This window comes from Ursus arctos, unplaced genomic scaffold (genome assembly GCF_023065955.2).
Source record: "Ursus arctos isolate Adak ecotype North America unplaced genomic scaffold, UrsArc2.0 scaffold_34, whole genome shotgun sequence".
Lineage (NCBI taxonomy): Eukaryota > Metazoa > Chordata > Mammalia > Carnivora > Ursidae > Ursus > Ursus arctos.
The window spans coordinates 24,457,841-24,480,770 of NW_026623030.1; the positions used below are offsets into that span (position 1 = coordinate 24,457,841).

General features: G+C 42.4%; 1 protein-coding gene across 13 annotated transcripts in view; it reads right to left on the minus strand.

Moving 5' to 3' along the window:
* CLIP1 (CAP-Gly domain containing linker protein 1) overlaps positions 1–22,930 on the minus strand; it is a 117,045-nt gene that overhangs the window by 33,254 nt on the left and 60,861 nt on the right. For 5 of the 13 annotated variants that reach the window (XM_026514808.4, XM_057305929.1, XM_048221489.2 and 2 more), the window contains 10 exons: positions 22,063–22,095; positions 18,895–18,999; positions 14,320–15,264; positions 12,466–12,582; positions 10,507–10,564; positions 9,911–9,994; positions 8,880–9,036; positions 7,336–7,501; positions 7,024–7,239; positions 1,226–1,342 (listed from right to left, as the gene is read on the minus strand). In XM_026514808.4, the coding sequence (XP_026370593.1) occupies positions 1,226–1,342; positions 7,024–7,239; positions 7,336–7,501; positions 8,880–9,036; positions 9,911–9,994; positions 10,507–10,564; positions 12,466–12,582; positions 14,320–15,264; positions 18,895–18,999; positions 22,063–22,095 (1,998 nt within the window). Of the gene's footprint in view, positions 1–1,225; positions 1,343–2,505; positions 4,774–7,023; positions 7,240–7,335; positions 7,502–8,879; positions 9,037–9,910; positions 9,995–10,506; positions 10,565–12,465; positions 12,583–14,319; positions 15,265–18,894; positions 19,000–22,062; positions 22,096–22,930 lie in introns of all 13 variants that reach the window. The other 8 variants (XM_026514812.4, XM_057305935.1, XM_057305937.1 and 5 more) reach the window with 3 other exon arrangements.

A 22,930-nucleotide genomic window follows, 5' to 3' on the forward strand; every position in this document is an offset into this window, starting at 1 on the left:
CACCTTTGCCACATCACATGCCACCAGTCAGGAGTCCTAGACAGTGTGAAGGTTTTACCACCACAACATTCCTTTTAACGCCCTCTACACTTAATAGAGGAATCTGGAATTCCAGATTCACAGAACAACAACAACAACAACAAAAACAAAGACGAAAAACAAGTATCACAATGGGTCCAAAAAAATGATTCTTCCAGTCTTGCATCTGGTTAAATAACAAGGACACCAAGGGCTATGTCATGAACATAGCACACAATTCTCCCTGATTCTACCCTCAAAAATTATATTCCCTAAAATCTTCTATTTTAGCTTCTGTGATTAATCATCTGATTTTTTAAAACGCTTTTTCCTCTTCTCTTAGGACTATCAGTTCTGTAAATGTACCCCCTTCTATGTCCGGTTTTAGTCGCCCTATAATTATCTCAAAATGTGCATGTCTTCACAGATTTCCATCTTTGACCTTCCATAATGAGAAGGCCTAGCCTCTACAAAGCAGTTACTCAATGCCCCTCCCTTGCTTTAATTCCTTAACGTCTCATCTATCCCTTTTAAAAGCTTTTGAAGTTCTACAGAACTTCACATAACTACTTTGGCGAATCAGTCTGCTTAGGATTCAGAGGTAACTGCTTCCCAAAGAAAGAAAGAATTGGTATGAGCTGGGAGTGGGGAGGAGAGGGATCAAAAATGGGTCCAGGAAGAATGAGAAATATGCTACTTTGGGCAGAATCGAAGTGATCTCGATGCCACAAGTCTGTTTGAGACCCAGAAGTGGCTGTTTGGAAAGGACACAAAAGGGAACCAGGACTGAATGAGGCCAAGAAAAGGCCTGTGTCAAACTCAGGGCTGAGGAGTAGAATTTGGTGGCTCGAGCTGGGACAGTTGAGGAAAAAAATGTGTGTGATTTCAGATCAAAGATACAAAAACGAGAGAGTGTTACGAGTACCTCTCTCATCAGTTCCATCAGTGAAGTTACCATAGAAAGCCATGCTATCGGGGTTTTCCCCTCATTTTTTTTTTTTTAAAGGTTGACCCTACTAAATGAGTAATGAAGTCATACACTTTATTTAATATTATCGTGGTTCTGGTGTACATGCGACTCCACTAACATAGATCAAACCTGTATGAGGCCACACTTCAAAAAATAAACAATCCTGAGTTAGTGATCAAACATTCCATGAAGTCGGTAAGCTGTCCTTTGTACAAAAAGCCATTTAAATCTGATTACTTCATTCTGTAGTTTTTCATTTGTTTGCTTGGTATCCTCCAAGGAGGCCAGAGTTTCGCTCTTCTCTTTGGTCATCTGCTCCATTATCTGCATGGCGTCTTCTGCCGTTTGAGCAGCCTGAACACAAGAAAGCAGCGTGAGAAATGAGGACGGCCCTCAGCAAGCCCGTCAGGGACACTCAGGCTGTGCTGCTCAGGCAGCCCTCACTGTCTGTGTGGTTAAGGGTAAGGACTAGTCACCAATCCAATGCCGAGACAAACAGACCGAGCCATGAAAGGGGAACAAAGTTACGGACCCTTTTCATGCCATTCTTCAAATAAGCCAACTGCAGTATGCAATGTGCGTATTTTCAGACCCTTCCAAACCTACATCTTCCAAACTCCAAAGTTACCCTGACAGTCACGCTCATCTGACCTATGTTTGAGTGAAACGTTCAGTGATAATGAACAGTAACACCCTTACGTAGCTGGATTTTCCCTTCATCATATTTCTTGCTGTATGTTTGAAATACTGTTCTTGCTATTTCAGATTTGGGGCTTTTGAAATCACTTGGCACTTAGGTTGGGAATTTCTCAAGTAAAAATAAAAATTATTTGGGCAATTATTAACATAAGGCTCAAGTGTTTAATGAGAAGCATTAAATGGAAAAGTCTAGGAGAGAAGTTGTGGGTAATGAATATAAACGTGGCTGTGAATAAAAAAGATCATATGCATATGGACACAAATCCTTAGCTGGTAAGATATCAAAATAATCATAAAAAATAAAATTTTTTATGTTTTTCATAAAAAAGAAATTAAAATATTTTTAGGCACTTGCTTAGAATTTCATGCGGTCTAATAAAGCTGATGGGAGTTCTGCATTACGCTTTCCCTACTACCAGCCATGGAGAGTTCACTGCAGCGCTCCAGCTCCACGAGGACAGACACAGGCAGTTAAAAGCCAAACAGAAGATACTATGTTTCACTATGTGCCCATTTGACTATTGTGCTTAAATGCTTTAAGAGCCACAGTTGACTTTTTCAAGAAAATTTCTCCTTAAATTAAAAAATGTATCCTTTTTATTCACAGTTTACAATTCTTTCCAATGGAGAGAGACAACTACAATTAGAGATTTAGTAAAGAATTGCCCCTTCAAAACAAACAGCTTGAGACATACGAGCAGCTGCTTAAGTGGGGTGCATTTCCTCACATGGCCACGAAGACAAGCCACCCGGGCCCACTGGGAAGTTAGTGCACAGGGTTAGTAGTCCAGGCCTGGTCCCTGACCCTCCCATTTTACCGTAAATGACTGAAGAGTCTCGAGCTCTCTAATTTTAAGAGTGAGCTTGTTCTTGTCTTTCCTCAAAATACGGTTTTCATTTTGAGATTCTAGGAGGTTGGCTGAGATATGGCTGTTGGTTTTGGCCAACTGGCTAATCTCTTTCTGAAGGATGAAGTAACTTTCCGCCAGCTTTTCCTTCTCCTTCAGGAGCTCCTCCTTGGCCAGCATCATGTCTCTCTTCTCAGCCAGGAGGTTCTTGTTGTCCTGCACCGCCTTCGCGCGATCGGCCAGCGTCATCTCATGCTTCAGCCGGAGGTCGTCCAGGATCTTGGTGAGGTAGCTGTGCAGTTCCTGCAGCTCTAACTTGGATTTGGACAAGGTGGTGAAATCGCTCTTCAGAGTCTCTATATTGGCAGCGAGCCGAGCCGTTTCTGCACTCAAGAGCTCCTTCTCTTTAATTATCTCTACCACCTTCTGCTCTGACTTGGTCTTCTCTTGGACGAGCACAAAATTTTCGGACTGCAGCTGCTTAGAACACACTCTTAACTCTTCCAGCTCCTGCTCTAGGAGCGCCATCCTCCCGTGAAGTTTATTGTTCTCATATAGGGACGACTCGTTTTCCTGTGCTCTGGCTTCTTTTTCCAAGAGGAAGGACTGCTGCATCGTGTGGATCTCCTCGTTTAGTCTCTGACACTCTTCTTGCAGGTTCAGCCCGTCCCTCAGCAAGATGCTCTTTTCAGAACAGCACGCCTGAAGTTCGGCATTCAGGCTCTCCTTTGCTTGCAGGGTGCTCGTGTGTTCTTTTTCTAGACTCTTCCTGGCATTCTGGGTCTCTTTCAGCATCAGAGAGAGCTCGTGCTTGGTGGCTGCCAGCTCTTGGTTTTCCCTCTTCCTCTCCTGAAGCTCCTTCTTCAGAGTGTCAAGGTTACCGAGGAGTTTCATCTTCTCGTGCACTATGATTCTTCTGTTGGCAGACTCTTGATCATATTTCCTTTTGAGGTCTCCTATGGTTTTCATGGAATTTTCTCTTTCTGCAAGCAAATCTCCATTTTGCATTTCCAGGACAGACTTTTCCTTCAAGAGACTGTCGTGCTGCTTTTTCAGCTTAGTAATTTTCTGACATACCACCTCCTTCTCAGAAGTTAGGTAAGCGAGCTTCTCGTTCAGGCTCATCTCGATACAGGCGGCCTCTTCCGAGCATTTCTTCAGTTTTTCAGCAATGAGCCTGTTTTCGCTTACAAGTTCTTCTTTTTCAGCCAAGAGTCTTCTCTCAGATGAGGCCAAGGTTTCTTTTTCATGCAGAAGCTGGATGCACTCGGAGTCTGTGATCTCCCGACTGGTCTTGATTTCTTCCAGGAGCTTGGTGAGGCTGGTGTTGGTAGCCTGAAGTTGCCTCATCTCCAGCTCAGCCTTCCTCAGCGCCCGCTGGGCATCGTCCAGCTGCGTGCGGAGCTCACTGGCTTCCACGCTGAGCAGCTGCTTGATCTGAAGGGCGGCTTCCAGGCTGGCGCTCAGCTTTTCCTGATCTTGAAGAAGCACGTCCTTCTCAAACTGCAGATCTTTGCTGCTTTGGAGAAGATTTTCTCTTTCCACTTTTAAGGCTATGCACATGTTATCGAGACCTGACTGCTTCTCCAAAGCTGACTTTTTCTCAGTCGTGAGATCTTCAATCTCCTGCACCAAGGTTTTCTGGTCTTTGACTAGCTCCTCATAAGAGCTCTGGAGCTTCTGAATAATTTCATCTTTATCTTTGGCCAAGGCAAGGTTTTCAGTAACGAGCTTCTTGATATGATCCTCCAGGTGATCTTTTTCTTCCTGATCCTTCTTAGACTCAGCAATCAAAGATTCTTTGCTGAGCTGGAGCTGTTCCACGAGTGCCTGCAAGCTTGCTCTGGAAGCCTGCAAAGAGTCATTTTCCATGCTGATCTTCAGAAGTTCTTCCTGCGCAGTATTGATTTCTCGTAGTAATTGCTCTCTCTCAACAGCCAAAGATTCCTTATGGAACTGTTCCTGCTGATAAAGCTTTTCGGCGTCTTGCTTTTCTTCTAAGACTTTCTCCTTTTCTAAATGAAGGGTTTCATTTACCGACCACAGTTTCTGTTGATCTTCCTGGAGTAAAGTTATTTTGGCCTCCACCTCTACCAGCTTTGATAAAAGTGAACCTTTTTCTAACTTTAAAGCATTTCCCTCCTGTGCAAGAAGCTGCTTCTCTGATTTCAGACCCCTCAGCTCTTCTGACATTAGTTCAATCTCTTTTTTGGCTGATGTTAACAAATAAGTTAGCGACTACAGAAACAAAGGTGGAAAGAATGGAAACAATGAAATCAAGCAGGCAAATGAGAGCCCAAATAACTTAATGTAACCTAAATCGTAAAAGTTTGAAAAAAAAATTTTTTTTACAATAAATGTCACAGAAGCTATATGGATAATAAGGGGGGAAAACCAGATGAAAAGAGCCCATAAAAGGATAATTAATACAAAGCAGGTTTAGCTTTGCAAAGTGCTGGTCTACCTACTGGTTTATTTTTTCTTTGCAACATTTTTAAAATCACCCCTGAGTGGTATCTAATGAGGCAAAAACAGTAGTCTGACTTTGACATCAGAGCATGAGGTTCTTTCCTGCCCTGCCAACTTCCCAATTATTTCTATTGTAGGAAGAATTCAGAAAAGAATTTTAAAAAATACAATCCAGAGACCTACAAAAAGTGAGTATATTTTAACCAAAAAAAGGGGGGAAAGGGTGAGGGAAAATAAGCTGTTCCTTTTCAAACTAACTACAAGACCTAGACTTTCTAAAGGACAGTCACTGGCCTGACCAATTTAATCCCAATATTACATAGAACTTATTAAAAGTACAGACCAATTGCTAGGCTTTGGTGACTAAAATAAATGGGTTCTTTAAAAAAATATACTGGTTTATAAAATGACTTGACCACATTGTCTATACCAGCGCTGTCCAGAACCTTGCGCAGTGGTGTGAGCGCTCTTTATCTGCACAATATGGTAGCGCTGATCACGTGTGTGGCTGGTGAGCACGTGAAGTGCAGTGAGTGCGACTGAGGAGCTAAATTTGTAATTTATTAAAATTTAACAAATTCAAACTCAAATTAACGTGGCCAGCTAGTGCCTCGAGCAGCAGAGCTTACGGATCACTGGCTCTTCAATTAGGAAACACAGCAACTTTGTGGGCTCCGTGAACCTCCTGACATCTTTTATAAAAGCTTGTTGAGCATATGAATTTTCCCTGGGAGGGGGGGAACATCTTAAGGTTTCATCAGATTCTTAAAATATTTTGTCTGTGAGCCACTATTGTTGACAAACAATGAAATCCACAGAAATCAGATATCGAGACAACTTTGGAAGGGGAACAATCCTAACCAAATGACCCTTGTAAAAAATTAAAAATTAAAAAAAAATTTACAACACCAGCAAGCAAAATTAATGACCCTTCACACAAATTACTGGAAAGCTGTGGTTTGGTCAGACTGCCACATTGTAAGGGAAACACTAAAAAAGTGGAGTCTGTGCAGATAAAGGGAAGCACAAAGACAAAAGATTTGGAAATTATATCCAGTGTTAAATGGCTCATAAAGCTGGAGATGTTCTACAGGGAGAGGACGAAGCCTTGGTGGTGGCACGGAGAGGAGAGAAGGTGCGTGTATACACACATGGCACGTGTTAGGTCATGGTCCAATTTAATTAATGAGTTTTAGGTGGGATTTGTTTCAATTCTCACGTATGCTCTTTTACATTTCCTTTTCACTGAACTCCTAGACAAACATTAAAAATAATTAAAGACAAGTATTTACTTTTCTTTGAGCAAGTTCAATGGTGGCAGGAAAAAGTTAAACACTGGGAGGACGGTTGAACTTCATTAAGTTACCAGTGTCAAAAAATATACCAGGTTGCAGAGATGATCCTGACACCATAAAATGAAATTCAATGTATTAAATTCTACTCTATTTAATAACAGGATGTTCCCTCACAGCCCCTGCCTCCAGCTTCCCTGCCAGGGAGCTTCGAGTGCCTTCTGGGGACTATATCTAATAAAAGCCCTCTCTAGAGCCCCCACTCCTAATGTGCGCCACAGGAGGCCTGCTTCTCCAGCGCTCACTTGCTTCACTTGGCCTCAGCCTGTTGCTCGGGTGCAAGAGGTCTCGCCTAACCCCAGTGCAAGGTGGCAGCAACCGCCAAGATCAGAGGCCACAACAGAGTCTCCTGCAAGCAGGCAGAGAGCACTCAGGCAACACGAGACTCTCTGTGACAGCTGGGAAGCCAGCAGCGCAGGGGAGGGGGGTGATGGCTACACAGTACACTCAGGGGAAAGACCTGTACGGTAGCCACCGCCACCCCTGAGAAGGAACGGCAGCTGGCAGAAAGCACTGGAAGCCAGGAAAATGTAATTCGCCATCCTGCCATGCGCTGGGAGGTTAGCATCTGTAAAGGTCGGTGCAACCCATCCCATCTGCTGCCGCTTTGTACGCCCCGCTGCAGCCTTGATGCCACGCAGCAACGGGATCCTCTCCCAGAACATACTTTGGCTTTGTCGGCTTGCTTTTTCAGTTCCGCCATCTCCTGCATCAAGTCGCTGTTCTCCTCCCGCGCAGCCTTCAGCCTCTCCTCCGTGTCCGACAGCATCTTCTGCAGGTTCTGTAGCGTGGCTTCATGCTTCGCCTTCGTCTCACAACTGGCTTCCTCGAACCTGGCCTTCAGATCCTGGCACTGGTTGTGGCTCATTTCCATCTTCTTTTCCTGCAGACATCCGAGGGAAGCAGTAAGTCACCTAGCTGTAGCTGCGCCGCCCTCAACTGCCTCGGAGCACTGAAGTCTCACACATTCCCTCCTTACCAGGTCCAACAGCTTCTTCAGCAGCTCTTCCTTTTCCTCCTCATGCTTTTTAGCTGCTTCCTGCCGGCTCTGTTCTGCTTGGAGAGTTACCTCCCCAATACTCTTCTGCAGAAAGCTCGCGTTTTCATTAGCCTTTGTAAGTTTTAGCTGTAATTCTTCTACATTTCTAGAACAAGGTTCAACACAAGGTGTCAGAGTTTTCGAAAGAATGCTTTAAATTCCAGAGTTATACTTAGAAAGTTACTATTCATAATTGTATTAATGATTATAAGTTATGAGTAATTAATAACATCTGAAATAAACAAAAAAATGACCTGACTTGCCCTGAAGACTAATTTTACTAATTGAGACAGTTATAAATACATTATTTAGAGTGACTACTGTAATTGTGAAGGTTTATTATTTTACGTCAATAGATCAGTAAGCAAAAATGAATGAAAAGTAAACATAGATGAGGAAATGAATTATTTAGTAAGTTTCAAAAATTTTAGCAGACAAGATTATCAAAAACTCATTCTAGTGGCCCTTGAGAACACAAGATACAAAATGACAAGTGACAACTTGAAGATCTAGCTTCGAGATTCCAATGTGGCTCAACAAGAGGTACAGAAGACGCGGGACACAAACCTAGAGAATGGGCTATCAGAGGACTCCAGGAACGGAAGGGAAACTTGGATGGTCTCTCTGGGTCGCACACCTGTCCAACACCCGCAGAGCTGGAGCCCCCCGGGGCACCAGGCCACAACCACCTGTGCAGCTCCCCCCCTCCACAGCAAGTCTGACCACAGGTGGCCAACCAAGGCCCAGGCGCCAACCCCACCCCCCGACGCTGAACTGTGGGGGTGCATGGCTGGATGTAAACCAGACTGCCAACTAGTCACACTTTCAGAACTATCGTTCTCACGGCCCTAACATGTCATCTAAAAGTTTTTGCCTTACGAAATAAGACATTTGATTTTTATCTGGCAGCTATTAAAAGAAAAGAAAGATCAAAACAACAATAGTCAGAATAAAGACAGGAAGGGAGATGGAGATGACCGAAGCGGTAGCGTGGAGGGAGTACAAGGCAGTGCTGATGAGCAGCGAGGGCTCCGGGACCGGCCTGCCCAGGCCTGAAACCGCAGGCAAGTCACTTCACCTCATGAAGCCTCACTTCCTTTCTCTTCGAGATGGGAACAAGAATACACTCACCTCACAGGACCATTAGGAGAATCAGAAAGCACACTTTACTAAAGCTGTCTGCAGAGTGCAGGGCACATACCTAGTTAGCCTGTAGTATGGGTTACCCTTCATCACACTGAAACAGGCTGCCTGTGAAAGATGTTCCTGCCCCTGGTGAACTACTGCCTTTTCTTTACAAGCCATCAAAGGGTCTACAACACTTATTACTTAGAAGGTTCCGTAGCTGATTTAAGGATAAAGGCAAAGGAAGAGTGACAGGAAACTTTAAAACAGAACAATCCTGAATTTTGGCCCCCCTCCCTCCTAGACCACACTTCAGAGGTGAACCTAAATCAGGCGCCCTTATAACCACTCACACGTACCTTTCTTTCAGACGTAATTCATCATTCATTTTTGTCAGCTGAGAAGAATTATCTCCGGACATCTTCATTATTTCTGCAATGTCGTTTTCCAACTTTTCCTTTGCCTTTATCAACTGCTCTTCTCTTTCAGCTCTCTCTCTACATTTTGCCTCCATATCTGAATATATAGAGAAAAAAAATAGCGCCGCAGTGTTACAGTCAACAAAAGTTTCTCTGCATCCTGTATTCCAAGGTTTGCTCTGGGAATATTTGCATATAGCAATCCCTGCCCTCATGAAAATCAAGATCAAAAACACACAAACACAAATAGTATAAAAATAGTGTTAATTGCTAAGAAATAAACACAAATAGTATAAAAATAGTGTTAATTGCTAAGAGGGAAAAAATACAAGCAGAGAAAGGAGCCAAGGAGGAGTTGGGGAGGCTAAAATCTTAGGCAGGGCCTCTCTGAATGGTGACATTTAAGTAATGACCTGAAGGGACTTAGGGAAAGCAAGGGCAAAGGCCCTGAGGCACAGAAATGCTTGACATGCAAGTATTACTAACAAGGCAAATATGGTTGGAGTAGAATGAACAAGGGAAAGGGTAGTAGGAGAAGCCATCAGAGAGGTAAGGACTTCAGTTTTTACTCTGAGTCAGATGGGAGCCACTGGGTGATCTCGAGCAGAAAAGTGATGTGACCCGACTTAGTGGGAGGATGGGTCTGGCTGCTGTGCTGCAAACGGACTGAAGGGGAAGATGGCAAAAGCAGGCCGAGCAGATGGCCCGCTGTTACAGCAGCTCAAGTGAAAGATGATGATTGGCTTGAATTGAGGGAGGAGTGGTGATGTGTGGTGGATTCTGACTTGTTTGAAAACAGGGCAGAGAGGATTTGTGGAGGTTACAGACCTCAAGCAAGTATCTTATCGCATTATACCACACTAACAAGTGAAGAAGTGACCCCTGAATAGATGTTATTGTAACATATTACAGTTACCTCAAATCCTAGGAAACTTACCATATTCAGTGCTTAGTAAACAGAGACATCTTACCTGTTAAATTTTCTCTCAACTTCTCCAATTCAGTAGACAGTGCGTTAAACTGTTCCTCCTTTTGGTGCAGTTTATTTACAGTTTCTATTGAGGATAAAGTTAAAAGTTTAATATATTTCATACTTAATAAGCCATTAGAGGTTGGCAGTCTTACAACCCAATCAAATCACATGCTTGGGATGTGACAGGACAGAAATACTAAAAAGTCCCACTACACAACAAACCACTGCATAACGGTCCTAGAGAAGCAAGCGTGCATGTCCTTTTGCCTCCTCGCATCTGTGGTTAGGCAGGCACCAGGCATCCCTTTCTAGGCCTCTCTTTCCTATCTCCAGCTATCAATGACTAAAGATTAAGATAATGCTTTTCCCAAGTATACTTAATTTTTACATGGAACAAGCTGTAAGTCACAAGAAGAAAGAAGTTAATGGGAGTCTGAGGCTTCAGGAAGCCAGGGCAATCTGGCATTACCGTGTGCTGCAGAAGCTTCCAGAAGCGTGACGTCAGACTACAGGTCCATCTATTCCCTGTACTCCAGAGGCCAGCTCCAGCTTGAGAACCTGACATTCTCTAAAGCCATACTCAGGAAGACATACCTTGCATGCTTCTCTGAACAGAGACTGCCTCCTCCGAAGCATCAGCAAACTTGTCTTTCTAGAATTAAGAATAGAAAGATTTCAAATTGAAGAAACAAAAAGTTTCAATCAATTATAACTACAACACTATGTACTTTTTGTGACTGATTTTGTTTCATTAAAACTTACAATGTGCAGACACCGAGTACTACCATATGTACACTGTGCGTGTGTGTGACACAGGAGAATAGGTTTACACCTATGTCCTTGCCGAGCATGCATGCACATCTGTACACGTGTGTGAACATGCACACATATGTGCTTGTGTATACGTGTGGTACGTGCGTATGCCTTTTTTCATGTTGCCACCCTCAAGTAGCAGAACTTCTCTTCAGAAATCTGCCCGAGACAGTGGTCAGAATTCTGAAATGTTTTCTATCTGAAAGTAATCAGAGCCTAATATCTTGAAACTGTATCAACTACTTCTTAAACCAAAAAGGCCCACCACTCATCTACTCTTTTTTAAGCATGACAGTAGATTCAAATACAAAAACAAAAACAAAAAACCGCTCCCCCGGTTTTCCTGAGATGAATTTTGAGCTAGATACATGGAGAAAAATTTTCAGTGAGTATTTCTAACTATTTAGGATTATGAATGAAACGGGCACAGAAGGCACACAAGTCCACCAAAGCCCAAAGGTCGTCCCCCTGTGTTACTCCCAAAGCCAGACTTAGGCAGCAAATTTTCTCTTCCGAGTACACAGAGATGTATGCTAACTTAAAGAAAAGTAAAGCGTCCTCAAAGTTTGGGAGGGGAGAGGGAGGCCACAGAAATAGTATGGAACTCAAAACACATTTTTTTAAAGGACATCAGACTAGAAAATCATGACTCCCAGGCCAACTTGTTCTCAAAATGTAGCTAAAATATTGCATATCAAAACTGCCCACTAGAATCATCTACCATGATGGAAACAGTCTATCTGGTGCTGTTCAATATGGTAGCCACCGGCCACATGCGGCTCTTAAGCACTTACAATGTGGCCAGTACAACTGAAGAACTGAATTTTAAATTTAATTTTCATTCACTTAAATTCATATAGTCATATGTGGACAGTAGCTACAATAATGAACAGTGCAGCTATATATCTGACATTTGAAAAAGCAGAAATTCATAATATTGGCATTTAAAAAAAGAAAGCAAACACTCATTCACCTCCAGTACTAGCACGGAAGTGTCATAAGCGGGGAAGATGATGGTATATGGAGGATCTAAGACAAGTGTCCCTTCCTAACTCAAGTTTCTCTTACCCAGTTTCTCCATCAGCCTACGGCTTTCCTTTCCCATGATGTGTGCTTATGTTGCCAGCCTTGACTAAGTTCAGTTTTTGATGCAGGAAGAAGGGAGAACAGTTGAGAGAAGGTAAGAAAAAAAATGTCCTACAACTTGCAACTAAGGCAAGAGGATATATGTGAAAAGAAATGTAATTTGCTGAGATGGATTAAACCGAGTTGGAAGAAATGATTGTTGGACGTCGTTGGGTTAGACAGCACCGTGCCGTGCTAACACAGGGTGCCAGCAGTCCAGCACAGCTCTCTCCGGCTTGCTGTCACAGGAGGCAGAAGGCACAGCCTAAACCTCATTATAAATGAAACGCTGATGTGCTGGGTGTATAATTTGGAAGGTCCCTGTGTTTAGCAAAAGCAACCAGTCAATCATATGCCAAAGCGGTGTATTTACCAGAGGCAAAGGATAGATTTAGAAAAGGAAAAAGTAATACCTACCTTTATTGCTACTTTGGTTTTCATCCCATTCCCTTCAAGGTACTTATCAGCCAATGACTAACACACTCAATTTAAATCAATACTTTCAAAAACAAAGGGAAGAGGTGCAATCCTTCTTTATAGAGATTTTTGTTTTTAAACCAGGAACAATTCAAATGACCAGAAACCCTGAGAGTCCGATTCCCAATAGGTACTTACCAAAATCTGAAGTTCTTTTTCCAAAGCCTCTTTCACTTGACTGACTTCACTCAAGTTTTCCTGAAGGTTATTAAGTGTTAGCTCTTTCCCCTGCAGCTCTCTGGTAACGCTACTAGCCTACCACACAGAGTTACATGGTGCAGAAGCAAACCAACACAAGGAAACAAAGAAGAATAAATGAGAAACAAAAAATAAAACAAATATAAAAAACATATGAGAAACAAACACAACCAAATAAAACTGAAAGGAATAAAGGCATGGGTTAAAAAAAAAACTGTTTTTCTTTTTTTTTTTCTTTTCTTTCTTTCTTTATTTTTGTTGTTAATTCTAAGAAGCCAATGACTTCCCACAATCAGTTCTAGATAGTACGATCTAATGACTATTTAAAATAGCCAAAACAGGGTATTTTTCTAAACCGAAATTTGGAATATCAGCATGATCTAAAGCAGAAAGTGCAGACGCTTACTTTCTAAATGGGTAAGTAAAAGCAATTTCATTTTCTGGACTTCAAAGGCCATCGAGCAGGAAAAATGGAGACATGAGGCCTGTGTTATTTTCTCTGTGTTCTTATTTGCTTAAAGTAGTTCAACATTTAAAAAAAAATTTTTTTAATGTAAAATGCACTGGACAACAGTAATCAGAAATTAGTTTTCATTAAATCTTGATGTAAAAAAAGTTGACCAACCCTTAGCCACACATTCTCTAGTAATTAATTTTTGTGATTTCATTGGTATTTCAGATCCAAGTGAGGAGATTTGAGAAAACTTCCTGTAATTAGCTTGTCATCTTCAACTAAGGTTACTCCGCGATTTTTCAGTCTGTCCTCACATCTCCCCATCTAACCTTACAACCCTTTGCCAAAGCAGCAGCTTCTCCCCCAAAAAAGCTCAGAACATTTAGCATCAGTACCAGCACCCCCACTAGTGGCAAGAGGACTGGGAGCATTCATTCCTCAAACAGTCCTTAAAGATGAAGATGACATTTGACAAGGCTAATCAGAAAGGGATGTAGCTGGCAAATGTTTCAGGCAATTTCCTATGCCTTGACAAAAAGCATACTTGTCCGTCTTTCCTCAAAAAGGCAGGGATTAGAACATATTCTCACTGCGGCACAGGAAAAGCTCTCCAATGGGACAGAAGCAGCGATGCAAAGGGCTCCAGGCTCGTAACCTTATTCCTCCGTTTACAACAGTCACGTGGCACTCAGCATGTTTGTATATAAGCTTAGGCATAGGACAATGATGTAAATGGGAGAGGAGGAGGAGGTAATCATATAAGCCTCCTTCTTGTCTGTCCCTTCATTTACCTTAACACCATCATCTTAGCGAGTTCTCTATTTTAAAAGAGATTACAGGGGCACGTGGATGACTCAGTCGGTTGAGCATCTGACTCTTGATTTCAGCTCAGGTCATGATCTCAGGTTCGTGGGATTGAGCCCCATGTTGGGCTCCGTGCTCAGTGGGGAGGCTACTTGACATTCTCTCTCTCTCTTCCTCTGCCCCTCCTCCTGAGCATGTGCTCTCACCCTCTCTCTCAAATAAATAAATCTTTAAAAAGAAATTACAGACTGGAACCAAGCTTAAACAGATTACAGAGCGGAGCCCAGAGACAAAGTCATAAAGTACCCAGACACTAGGAAACCAAAATAAATTAACCTAGTTGAGCCATTATTTTCTCTAATCTCCTCAAATGAAGCCATGCTCAAGATACTCAGAGGACTCTGTATGCAGCTGGGAAATCTGCTGTAATTAAATCGAGAATTTGGAAGATGAATGAGCTCCTCTCAGAAGTGACGTACAATGCAAAGTGAGACTGACAGACAGAAAATAAAAGGATGGAGGACGCCAATACAAACCTTGCCACTTTCAGTATTCTTTTCAATCTCTAAATTTTTAATCTGTTTCTCAGCTGCCTCAAGCTGCTGTCTAAGTTTCTCGATTTCCGATTTACCTTCGGAACTGGCTTTCCGAAGTGCATCAAGATCCAAGAGCTTTTCTTCAGTGGCCTTGAGCCGTGATGTAAAATTATCAATAACCTTGGTTTGCTCACTGCATTTGGCTTGTAGAACCTCTAGCTCCTTTACCTTTATTTCAGCTTCCTGCAATTTGTTTAAGGTGTCCTCCATTTCTACCAGATGCTGGTCTTCCGCTTTGTCCAGCTTCGCCTTGAGGGCTTCCAGGCTGCTCTCCTTCTCTGTAATGACCGCCATCAGCTTCCCTCTGAGGGCTTCTAGCTCTTTAGCGTGAGCAGACCTTTCAGAGTCTTGCTTGTTCTGCAGATTTTCTATTTCGTGCTGGTAATCTAGTCTCATCTTCTCTATCTGTGTTTTTAACTCTGCAAATTCTGCTGTCTCTGTCCCGACCCCCTTGCTGAAGGACACCTTCAGCTCCTCCATCGCCTGCTGGTGGGACGCGATGGCCGTCTCCAGCTTGGACTTCCACAGGGCTATCACATCGGAGTTCTCCTTGTTGGCATGATCAAGCTTGCTTTTCAATGACTCGTTCTCTTTGGAAAGCTTCTCTGTGGCACCCTGAAGAGCCTTTATCTCCTTCTGGTGTGTTTCTTCTCGGGCTCCAAACTGCTCCTTCAGAGAAGTGATTTCTCTCTGGTGGTCAGCATGGGCAGCTTCTAATTTTTCTTGCAAAGAGCTTATCTCTTGCAAAAAGGAGAGTGACATGTCAACATCCCCAGCAGGCTTATGGGACTCTAGCCTCCTCCGCAGCTCAGCTACCTCCTGGGCTCTCAACGCTAGGTCTTTTTCTAGTTCCATTATACGGGACTTTTCCGACACTGTAGCCACCTAGTAACCGCAGTCCAAAGAAAAACAAGGCATGTAAATAACCAATCACTGACGATTTCCTTTAACCTTGAAGATCTTTAACAACTCCCCCACCTCAGGCAGCCGTCGAGCTACCGTGAACGCCTGCAGGCTCACCCACCCCTAACTGCTGTCATGGAGGAAGCCCCCTTCTGAGAACCCCAAAGTCATCATCTTTGGCAAACTTCCACCACCCTGAGATGCTCAAGAAATCGAAAACTGATACGGAATTTAACTTATTCCAGACTTATTTCTTTTTCCTCTCAAGAAACTTAGAGAAGTGCCCATCAACTGATAGTAAGTTAACAGAAAGAACAGCTTTCAAAGTTCTCAGGTATGTCCAGCTGAGGGAAGACAGAAGCCTCCTCACTTTACCTGGTTTTTCCCTCCTCTGCTTTACCCGGCATGTGTAAATGCTCACCTATCTACTGCAGGTGATTTTAAAGAACTGTGCTACCTGGTACACATGGCTACTGAGCACCAGAAATGTGACAGATGCTGTAAGGGTCACGTAGGCAGATTCTGAAGACTTAGGGGGAAAAAAGAACATAAAATATCTTGTTAATAACTTTTATACTGATTACATGATGAAATAAATGATATTATTTTGGATAAACTGGCTTAAATCAAATATATTATTAATTTTGCCTGTTTCTTTTTATCTACTAAAAAAGTATATTAATGTGGATGGCAGAGAATTTCGATGATATAAATGCAGTTGGTATATCTCTGTGGCTATCACTGGCATAAAAGGTATGAAATTACCTATCAAATGTTTCAATGAATCAGCTGTAGAAAGAGGTTTAGCTGGATAATGAAGGAATAATTTACTAACCTTTTTTTAGAAAGACAAAATAAGAACAATTACTTACCTGCAATTATATATATGAATCTTTAGAGAGTTCCCCCTTTTAGATTTTATTATCTATTGGCATTTTAATGTACATATCTTGTTCCCCTAACCCAGTGGTTCTCAGACTTTCATATGCACATCTATCTCCTGGGATGCAGGTCTAAAAGGCAGGTTCCCGCTCACTCCCACATGTTTTGATTCTACCTGAGCTCTGGGACAGCACCCAAGAGCCTGCTTTTTTTTTTTTTTTTCACACCCCAGGACTAGGAAAAACAGTTTCTTAACCTGTGTCCTTTTATTCTTAAGAAATGACTTCCCTCTGATATCTGTTAGCCAGTCAGTGTAGGACACAAAATATGTGGGAATAGGTCACTTCAGGTATAAAAATCAATTACTGGACTAACCTGGGAAAGAGAAGGGAACATGAATAATTTAAAAACAGATTTTAAGAATCAAAACTCCTCCAGGTTGAAGGCTTCTCTCCCTCACTGCCTTTACTGGGACAGAAAGTGATGGGTGTGTTTCCTTCGCTTCCTCTGTCCACCTGTGATATGGACGACCATGAACATGTCCACAAAAGACTAGGAGAAGAAAGCAATCGAGTCTCCGAAACTGCAAGAGGAAGTCATTAACTATTTCGGGGCGGGGCTGTAATTGGTGTGTGTCAGGGTTATAGATGCTCCGGGTTAAAGATGTTTATTTGCGTACTTTTTTCTGGGGCAGGGGGTGGGGCGTCCAAGCGTTTGTTGTCACAAAATAAGGGGCAAAATATTAATAAACCCCAATGCTACAAGGTCTGGAACATAAATAAATCCAACAGGATAAGAGTTATTAGTCAATGTCAAGTAAAAAATAAGTGAAAAAAGAACAGTGTGATTACACTGTGGCATTTCCATACCTCTTCCATGTTTTGTTTTACTTCCCAAAGTCTGCCCTCGAGCAAAGCTACGTGTCTGCCTCTCCCACCAGGGTGAGGCCATAAAAGGTATCATTTCTTATTCTTGCGACTTTCTCGACTTCCTCCGCGGCAGCAAACACCCTGCTCGTAAACTGGACTTACTGGCTCAGAGGTATTCTACAGCACTTCCTAAAAGGAAGGTAGGTGATAGGAAACTCAACTGGCTCATTGGCTGGTTTCACAATTGGACAAGCAGGAGTGAGGATCAAACAAAAGGCAGACTTCTTATAGAAAGAAAACAGCTTGAATCTGGAACAGTCGGATAACCCGTGCTGTAAGTGGACGCCTTCCTATCCACAGGGGGAAAAAAAGGCATCCATCCAAGTTGTGTGCTGACAAAGGTACACAGGAGGAGTTCACAGGTTAAAAAAGAATGATTCAACAGCCATTCCCACTAAAAGGAGCCCAATCTTATCATCAGTCCCTTGTATTTCCCAGATCAAGTCTTTGGCTCTCAGGTAACGAAGAAACATCACCAAACTACCAGGATTTTTCCCTTACCAAGTATATAGGAGATACCTTTACTTTTGAGGCTGAGAACATTTTCTTTCTTCTTAATAAATAAAAGCTTATGATTTAGAGAAGAAAAATTACTCCATTATCTAGATTTTTTTAGATCAGTCAATGATTTCTCAACAAAAGAAATTTCTACAAATACTAATAATTCAAAAGAAAGAAATCAGGATACCAAATTTGATCAGAAACAGTAATTTTTTTAATTTTGTATTAAGGATCTGGGCAATTTAGCCACGGACAAATTTGTGATTTAAAAGGTATATATACACACATGTCCTCTTATACGTAAATGATTCGGATTATTTATGAAATTTTTCAGCACAGAACTACCTCCATAATAGACAGACTCCATCCTGTGGTGGTCAAGAGCACAGACTCTGGGGCCAAATGTTCTAGATACAAATCCTGACTCCACTATTACTATTAGCTGTGTAACCTTGGGCAAATTATTTAACCTCTCCATCACTCAGCATCCTCATCTGTAAAATGGGGGCAATGCTACCACCTCCCTCGGGGCTGAGGTGAGACCACATAAGGTAATACCGGTGCAGCGCTCAGAACAATGCCTGGCACCAAGTAAGCATTACACAGGTGCTTTAATACATAAGTAAGTGGCAACTTGACTAATGCACTGGCTCCCAGGGCCAAAGATAGTGAGCTGGGACTGTAGGAAGCTGTTCTGTTCTCAGCACACTTTTCCCTCCTAACCGCTGAGATTTTCACCTACTGGTGACAGAAAGGAGGGAAATGCAAAGGCAGATCAGGTATGAAGAAAAAAAGATCACTGGGATGAAAGTCCTTAACTCTCATTCAAAAGAGCCGGTGTTTCGATTCCCCCAACAGGTCAGGGAAGAAGGCAGGAAAAGAGAGGTAAAGTAAAACAACAATAACAAAAATTCTTCAGAAATCCCTGTCACTGGGAATATGAGAACAAGAGGACAATTGACTGCTTGTGGCAAATTGGAGAAATGTATTTCGAGGTATTAACACAAAGAGCCTCGAAAGTGGCTGTGGACGTCCACGTAGTCCACTTACGGTTGCCGAGTTTCTGATCTGGATTCTGGTTGAGTTAACCAAAGGAATGAGTCTTTACCTCGGACAAAAGACTGGATGTGACACACCTGTGCCTACCCATCAGTCTACGCTTGTGAGCACCTGAACAGCACCAAGACCAAACTCAGGTGGAACCACTGGGTCAAGGCTTAGGTCAACTGCAAGGCACGTCCCCCGAGGCGTCACCATTCACATACATGGGTCTGCTTCATTAAACAGTGAAAACCATTACCCTAGTGTCTTCTAACTCCCTCTGGAGTTTGTCAGCTTTGGTCTTTTCAAAGAGCAGGCTCTGTTCAAGCTCCTTAATGCGGGCATGCTCCAGTTTGGTCTGCGTCTGTTAGTAAAAAGGAAGAGGAAGAGAACACAACAGTGCCACCATGACATGCCAGCACAAGAGGAGAGAGAGCGGCATGCAGGCTGAGCCACCAGTACCTTCCGCCAAAGGATGAACGAAAAGGGAAATGGAGAGGGGCAGAGGATGGGCTGAGATGGGGGGCTGGGGGTGCGGATGAACACTATCAGATGGAAGGATGAGGTGGGCAGGGGACGCGAGCTAGTCTACTGAGAAAGACAAAAGTGGAAACACATGAGGCAGGATGAGCAGTGTCAGATGCGTGCAGCCAAATATAAGTTATATTGATAAGTGAGGTTGATCAGCACAAATTAGATTCGTTAATATTCTCTAAACTATCATTGTCCCCCTCCCCACAACAGCTATTTGACATTAATGTGTATGTAACTGACTTGGTGACTTTAACAAGTAAATCAACCCTCAAAATGACCACTGCTATACCCTAAATATGGCAAACACAAGCTCATAAATCTTACAAGTGTTCCGTAAGTCCTGAGGGCAGCTCCCAGCGCTATGGCGTACAATTTGATGTGAACAAGCGTGAAGCGTTAAGCCTAATGAAGGGAATCCAGAAACTAGAGATGAGAAAATCACACCAGTGGCCTTTGCTGAGATGAGCAAAAAAGGTCTGGCATTCTTAGCAACATTTCTCAGTTCCCTAGTTTCCTTCCAACAGTGGGTTTTCCAAAAACTATGTGTCACCAAGGCAAAAAAAGAGGGGATCATATTTATAAGGGGAAAATTCAGTAATAATTATGTTTGACAGCCTCCATCTCTGATATTCAGATCAGGAGAGAAGTTGAGAGCTGGTGAAGGTCTCACCTTCTCCATCCCAGGACGAAGTCATTATCAGCACAAGAGCGAGAAATGGGTGACTCAGCACCAAGGCATGAGTTTTAGCTCCATGCAAAAAGAGCTGGTAATGGTAAGATCCTAACTGCCTCAAAACTTCAGAGACTCCCCATCATCACTTAATTTAGATGTAAGTTTTCCTAATGGAGAACCCAGCAGGCAATCTCTTTGTAACAGCAGAGTCTTAATCAACGGGAAATAATCTAGTTATCAGTTTGAACATACCTCTTTCCGACTCACCTCCCCCACCCAAGAGGTTATCAGCAGAATCAAGTGACAAAACCTAGCGACAAAGCTGCTCCGAGCAGCTTCTAGTCACTTACATTAATTTAAATATTTTGTGATTCTAAGGACAGATCCATGTCTGGACAATTACGGGCAACGCAAAAATGACAACACTCTCTAAATAAAGTAACAGCAGATAGCACAGAGCTTAAGTAGATGGTGGATCATGTTATGTTATAAACATTTTTTACTGACTCCGATGGTCCTCGAGGGATTTCAACACATAAAAGAGGTCAGTGTGCTTGTAAACCAGGTATAAACCATCGTGGAATATTTAAAAGGTGAACCAAAAAAAAATTTTTTTTTTTAATTTCTTCATCTGCTTCAGCTCTATACACTCAACAGAAATAGTGAAATAAAATTCAAAACCTAACTGTCTGGACAGTCCCCTTGGTCCATATGTGCCTTAGACAGGTAAATTGTTCAATTTACCTGCTTTTACAAGAAAAGAATCTAATCCAGATCTACGTGATTGGGATCACAGCCTCAAGAACTGAAATCCAAAACTAACAGTAAAAAGCAGAAGGCAACAGCAGCTTTCTTCACCTCCTGACGCTGAGTTCAGTGTCCTCTGGTGAAATGTTGCTACTTCCAGATAAAAAGCAAACATCCACTGAATGTGATCTTCTTCCCACTCTGAGACCTTCCAGATCACTGCAATACCTCCCTGTTGGCGGGTATGCACACAAACCATCTGGGACTCTCCAGCTGTCTGAGCGATCAGCAGCACGGGAGCTCTCAATCCACTTCCATGCCTCAGTGTGTGGGAAAAACGTTACACTGGACAGGACAACCCTCCTTGTAAAAGTATCCCTTTCTCACAGACAGAGCATCCCAAGAGGGAAGTCCTGGGACAGGGACTGAGAGGGAAAGCAAAGGCTCTGCGGGAAGCGCACAAGAAAGGCAGAAGGGAGATCCCATGCAGACTGACACCGGGTGCAGCGGGAGCCCGTTTCGGGAGGAGAGAAGAGACCCAGATCACTGAAGTAGCCTCACAGAAAGGAACCCTTCAGAACGGAGGCTTTTTAAAAGTTCGGCCTTAAGCTGTCTATTTTGGCTGCCAGGAGGTGGGAGGAAGGAAAATCTTTGTTTTAATTCTACTCTCTTATGGTGGTAAAGCAAAGTCAAAGGTTGTGAGGTTCTTTGGACTGGCATCACAGCCAGCAGGGTGCCGGGGAAGCCACGCTTTGGAGGCTATGGTCCAAAGTTGGCTGTTTGATCTTCATGAGAAGGAGGAGGGAAAAGAAACACCTACTTGGCTGGTAGCACGGCTACTAGAAAAATCTCACTTCGATAATAATAAATTTAAAGCACATGGTGTCTTCACTGAAGAATGCTCGTCTCTAGTTTCACCAACTCAGGAAAATCCTGCAGCCAAACACGCGGACGCTTGAATTTCCGGTCACCTGCACTGACGGGCACTGGCCACCAGGGGGAGCGCACAAAAAGGCAATCAGTCTGACCCTCCGAATGCCCTTCTCTCTTGGGAATAAAATTAGACCACCTGGGAAACTTTCCTGCAGAATTTCTCTACTTCCTTCATCTTATGTGTTTTATATTTCAGTTAGCTATCCTCTCTTTTAGAATGACTCTATTAAAACGAGAAGACATTATGAGTTAAGAAGGCCAGGCTCCCAGACAAATCCTTTTTTTTTCTTTCTGGCAAAATTCTTTATAAAGCAAACTTTGTTTATGCCTTCATAAATGGATTTACACAGCTTAGTCATTACATACAATTTCTTCAGAACACAAATGTAACTGCTCTGAAAGCCACATGCACAGAAATATTAAGGTCAATGTCTCAGGTCAGATGATGCAGTTAGTATTTGAGTATATCAATAAGCATTTTAATCTGTCATCAATCTGTGTTAACAAGGGAAATCTCCACACAGTTAAGTGCCCTCTTACATTCTCAGGATCTTCAGAAATCTGGCTCTTTTGCTATCAGTAAAAAAATAAAAAAATTAAACAACAACAAAAGGAGAGATTCCACTAAAGTTTCGATTATGTGTTAGGGTTTCAAAACAACTCTGATGAAATTTCAAGTGAGTTTACCAGACAGCCTAATGCCGGCCTTGTGCTGATGGGAAGATTTCACTTGCCCCTCCCAGCACACCCTCAGCTGTGTCTCACATGAATCGGATGAGGATATGAAACTTCTAATGAGACTTTGGGGTGTTTTTAAATGGATGAGAACAACATGAAAGTCAACTAAAGGGATGTGACCGTATATGAAATGAGCAAAGACGGTAACTATTGAATTATGAGTAATCCACTAAATTCTGGGCCTTATAAAACTAGAACTCAGAGAATGTCTTCCTTTCTCTCTGCTGACTAGGAAGACAATTTCCAAAAGAACTAGAATTCCTATTTGGAAGGGCCCCTGAAATGGAAGCATGGTTTGGACCGCCAATAGCTCTGAACTTGTAATGGCAGCAAAATGTGTATTCTGGGAACTGCACAGGCAAATGTAAGTTTTATAAAAATGTTACAGAGTAAAGTACCAGAACTCCCCCAAATTTGAATAATTTCATAATTCATATTTGTCATGTCATATATCTAGCAGTGGTTTAAAAAGCATCAAAATCATGTAAACCTGGCATCTAATTAAAAAACTAATATGAATAATTGTTTGAAGATGAGAAACTTGATGCTAAAGGAAATCTCTGTGAACGTAAAATACGCCACAGAAGTAAAAGAAGCTGAAATAGAAATTGCTTGTTTTTTCTTCAGGTAATTACTTTAAAAAAATTAATTACTAGAACATGTATTTATT